The sequence below is a fragment of the Dasypus novemcinctus genome, chromosome 21 (genome assembly GCF_030445035.2).
Source record: "Dasypus novemcinctus isolate mDasNov1 chromosome 21, mDasNov1.1.hap2, whole genome shotgun sequence".
NCBI classification, from domain to species: domain Eukaryota; kingdom Metazoa; phylum Chordata; class Mammalia; order Cingulata; family Dasypodidae; genus Dasypus; species Dasypus novemcinctus.
The window spans coordinates 24530308-24534991 of NC_080693.1; the positions used below are offsets into that span (position 1 = coordinate 24530308).

A 4684-nucleotide genomic window follows, 5' to 3' on the forward strand; every position below is an offset into this window, starting at 1 on the left:
GAGGGGGAGGCAAGCTGCAGGTGGGCAAGGTTAGGCTGAAACTGAGGTGGTGCAGGGGCGTGTGAGCATGTGTGTAAGTCTGAGGGTAGAGGTCTCTGTGTATATATATATGTGTGTGTGTGAGTGTGTATGGGTATATGTGTGTGAATGTGTACATGTGTGCAAGTCTCTGTGTAAGGGTATATGTGTGTAAGTCTCTGTATGTCTATGTGTGCCTGCATATGTGTGTGACTGCATGTAATTCTGTGTGTATATATGTGTGTGAGTGCATATAAGTCTAGGCAGGGTGTATGTCTGTGTATCTGTGAGAGTGTGTAAGTCTGTGTGTGTGTCTCGTGTGTATGTGTGTGGGGAGGTGTGCACGTCTATGGTGTGTATGTGTGCGTGTGTGTGTGTGTTCGTGGTCTGTGGGTGGGGAGGTGGTCACAGCAGGGCTGAAACCAGAGAGCCTTGTGTTGAGGCTCAGGGAGCGAAGCCGGATGCCTGGAAGTGTCACTCTGTCTCACATGCCACTGTCCCAGGGTGAGGGGCTTTCCCTGACCTGGTGACGTCCCCCCAGCCCTTGCTGTGGGTGAGGCTGGGCACTGGGGCTTCGTGGGGTCAGCTCCCCTTTCTCCCCCCGCCTCACCAGGGCCAGAGGATGCAGTCTGTTTAGGGTCCCTCTGAGGAGGGAAGTTTAGGTCATCACTTTTCCTTCTATGCCTCTTCTTCCATTCCTTTGACAAAGTCTGGACTATCCTCCATGGGGCACACGGAGCCCTCTTTAGAGGTGGTGGTATATAGCATGGGCTGTGACATCAGGCAGAGCTGGGTTCGAATCCTGAGTCTGCTCTAAGCAGTGTGACTTGGAATAAGTTACTTAAGCCCTGAGCCTCAGTTCCCTCACCTAAAATGGAGATAATTTCTACCTCCCAGAGTTGTTGTTAGGATTAAATGAGGAAGGGATGCAAAGTGCCAAGCGCATAATTAGTGTTCAACAAATGGTCGCTGTTATAATTACTTATTATTAGCTCAACTGATCCCATCTCACCCAGGAAGATTTTCCAGCCCTCCTACTCTCCCCCTGCCCCATCCCCTAAAGCACCAATGTGGATGCCTCTGACATCTAATCCCTTGCATTGTTATTTAACTATTCTGTGTCCAAACCAGTGCTCCAGCACCCAAGACAGAGCCCAGCTCATAGGAGGAACTCAAGGATGGAAAATGGAATGGAATTATGAGAAGGGAAGGGATGCAAGGAGGGAAGAATCAGGGAAAGATTGAGAAAGGGAGATGAGAAAAAGGTGGGGCGGGAAGGTGGCATTGTTCAGGAGTGGATGGCATGCCTCCCCAAAGCACAGGAAGGAGAAAGGATTGCCCAAAGACGCTATCAGTGAGGACTGGGATGTCTTTTGCATTCCCTGGATCCCTTTTGCTTTTCCTCCAACCCAGATGAAGTGTAGGGGCTCTCCTCCAACTCCCCTGCACATGCCCAGGACAATACTGCTTCCTGACTTGGGTAGCACCTGTTCATCCAATCTATCAACCAATTTTAATAATGGTGCTTATCATCTCTGGAATCTTCTCTCTTTCTGCCACCTTCCTCTCTAGCACCTTCCCAGGTGACCTTGGACAAGTATCTTGCCCCTCTCTGGACCTGGCTCTGCTCATCCATAAAACAAGGAAGTTCCCCTAGTTCCCCTCGTGTTCTCTTATCGATCCTGCTATTCTTCTATTTTGAAAACTTCTTCTTAGTTACTAAAGCAACTTAAGATGTTGATCATCATTCCTCCTTTTTTAAAAAATATTTTTCTAGAACAGTAAACTTATGTCTACTAGATCCTAAAGTTTCATGAAGGACTTTTTTGGTCACTGATTATCCCCAACGCCTAGCTCTCTAGTTCAGTATCTGACACATAGGAGGTACTCAGTAAATGTTTTTGAATAATTAGGTGGATGGATGGATGGATGGACGGATGGATGGAATTGCCACCATACTCCTGTGAGGAGTTGTGACTTAGATTTGGCTGGTCTAAGGAAATCATGGTCATCCTGACAATGACCCCCTACTTAATTTAGCCATTTGCAAGTGTATTATGAAATGAAAACTACTGAGAAATGCTAGAATCATCATCTTCATTTTTAACCCATGGCCCATTTTAACCGATGGTCCACTGTTATCTTGTTCAGCCATTCTCATTTGACTTGAGCTGCCCTCTGTGGTAGAGGTTGTGATTTTAGTCATCCAAAAAATAAGAAGCAGCTGGGTTCAAGAAAGGAAGGCAGATCTTTGGCTACCTCCAGAGCCATGACAAGGGTCTCCAAGTGCCCTTTGGGAGAGGAGGGGAGGTCTTGGCTTGCCTTTTACTGAGCACATACTTTCATTGAGCACCAACCATTTATTGAGCACATACTATATACCGGACTCTTCACTCGTGTTAGCTCACTTAATACCCCCAACAACTCTGAAAAGAAGGTAGTATTATTGTTATTATCAACCCTGTCTTCAGGTGGGATACTGGGACTTATAGAGGTAAAAACTTTCCCAAGGTTATTTAGACAGTAACAGGCAGTCAAGGATTTGAACCCAGGATCCCGAGCTCCAGAGTCTGAGCCCTTGAACACTACTTGTTGGGGTACCTGGCAGGGGCGGGGGAGCGTCCACAGTGATGACCTTGGAGCCCAAAGCTGGACAACTCCAGCAACGTTTCTGGTGCTGCCTCCAGGGCTCCCTTCCTCACCTCTTCATACGTTTGCTTGTTCAATTGGGTTTGCCAATCCCACTAGGCAAAAAGGATTTGGAACCAACCCGAGAGCAGGGAGAGATTTGTGATCTCTAAAGCATGCCCTTCCTCATTAACTGATCTCACTCCCACTGGGTCATCTCTCACATCTGAGGGCTGCCCGCTCTGTTTTGTCCATTTGTCCTGGGTCTTATGTCTGTTATTGATGGACAAATACATCAATAACAGATGATTACTGTTTCTTCTAAAGAGGCTGTTCTAGAAGAGTTTAGGCTACAGAGTAGTAATGCCAGGGACCTTTAAGTGAGGATACTGGAACCCTGCCACATGGCCAAATAAGTACTTCCCTTCAAGGTTGTTATTATGGAAGCTGTGTATGTAATCCAACAATCCTGCCATCACTGAAAGTATATCTTGGGGTCTCTCTCTATATCTTTGATCTAAAACAGTATCATGCCACTTAATCACTCATTTACTTTCTTACCAGACGTGGCATCCTGTGACTTTGGGCCATTTCCAAAGTATCAGAAGTATCCTCAAAGGATGAAAAACTGCATTCACTAAGGTTAACCAGAAAGTCCGCCTTCTGCCTCAGGCAGCCCTCTAAGAAGAATTTGGAGAATAACTGAGCAAGGCAGGTAGAGGAATGGGTCCACAACTCCCTGACATGACTACGTAGAGGGCCAGCAGGCATTTGGATGTGTAAGTTCTGGGCTTTTTTTTTTTTTAAGTTATTGCATTTCAGCCACATATAGCACAGAGGAAGGCAATCCACTGGCTGGGGATCTTCAGCCGTCACCAGCTGAGTGGGGAGATTGAGGAGTAGCAGAGATTTTTCTGGAAAATAGCTGGATACAGGTGAAATTGGAGACTGGACTGAGGCTGGGGGTGCATCTTCTTAGCCACCTGCTTCCCTTCCTGCACTGAACCAGGAAGAGGTGAGGTGGTGGTTGACCTCACCACCTGTGCATGTCATGACTATGAGGCATGAGGAAGGCTACACCCTCATCACATTCCACATACCTCCTTCTAGAGTCCTTCCAACATAGCTGGGATCTCTTGTTATCTGTCTCCCCTTCCAAAAGCACCTCCTTCTCCTCCAAAGGGTCTTAAATGCCTCCCCTGGTTTGATTCAGGAAGGCAATTGAGGAGGAAAGAGAAAGAGGCAGAAGACAAGGGGAAAGTAAAAGAGGACAGCAGAAGCAGAGGAGCAGGTGGGAGTTAGGAAGGGGGAGGGAAGGAGAAAAAGGCCGTGATGCTCAACAGCCCTTCCCACCCGCAGCTAAGGGCTCTGCCTTCTCAGAGAGGCCATGTCAGAAGGGGAGAGCAAGGACAGCTCAGGCAGCGAGTGCCCCGTGTGCTACGAAAAGTTCCGGGATCTGGAGGGCGCCAGCCGGACGCTGAGCTGCGGCCACGTGTTCTGCCATGACTGCCTCGTCAAGTACCTGCTCTCCACCCGCGTGGACGGGCAGGTCCAGAGGATCATCGTGTGCCCCATCTGCCGCTACGTCACCTTCCTCAGCAAGAAGAGCTCCCGTTGGCCCTCCATGCTGGACAAGAGCTCCCAGACCCTGGCTGTGCCTGCGGGCCAGCCCTCCGTGCCACCGCCGGACACGCTGGGCCACACAAACCCCCTGGCCGTCTCCCAGCCCACCTGGAGACCGAATCAGCCCAGGCTGCCGGGCAGCCCGAGCACCCAGTTCCCCTTGGAGCTGCTGCCCGGCCTGCCCCGGGAGCCCCAGATCTTTGTCATCAGTCGCCACGGGATGCCACTGGGGGAGCAGGACAGCGTCCTGCCACAACGCAGCCTGGCGGAGCTCTCGGGGGCATCGCCGGCACGCAGCTCGACCCGGTCATTCTGCTGCCGGTCGCGGGCCCTGCTGCTCATCACCTTCATCGCCGTGGTGGCCGTGGTGGCTGCCATCTTGCCCTGGATCCTTCTGGTGAGGAAGCAGGCCTGA

The 4684-nt window shown here is 50.1% G+C and overlaps 1 protein-coding gene across 1 annotated transcript; it reads left to right on the plus strand.

Moving 5' to 3' along the window:
- The first annotated feature begins 3836 nt into the window (after positions 1 to 3836).
- On the plus strand, positions 3837 to 4684 carry RNF222 (ring finger protein 222). The gene has a single exon (XM_004462414.3). The coding sequence runs from the start codon at positions 4034 to 4036 to the stop codon at positions 4682 to 4684; it is 651 nt and encodes a 216-aa protein (XP_004462471.2). The 5' UTR covers positions 3837 to 4033.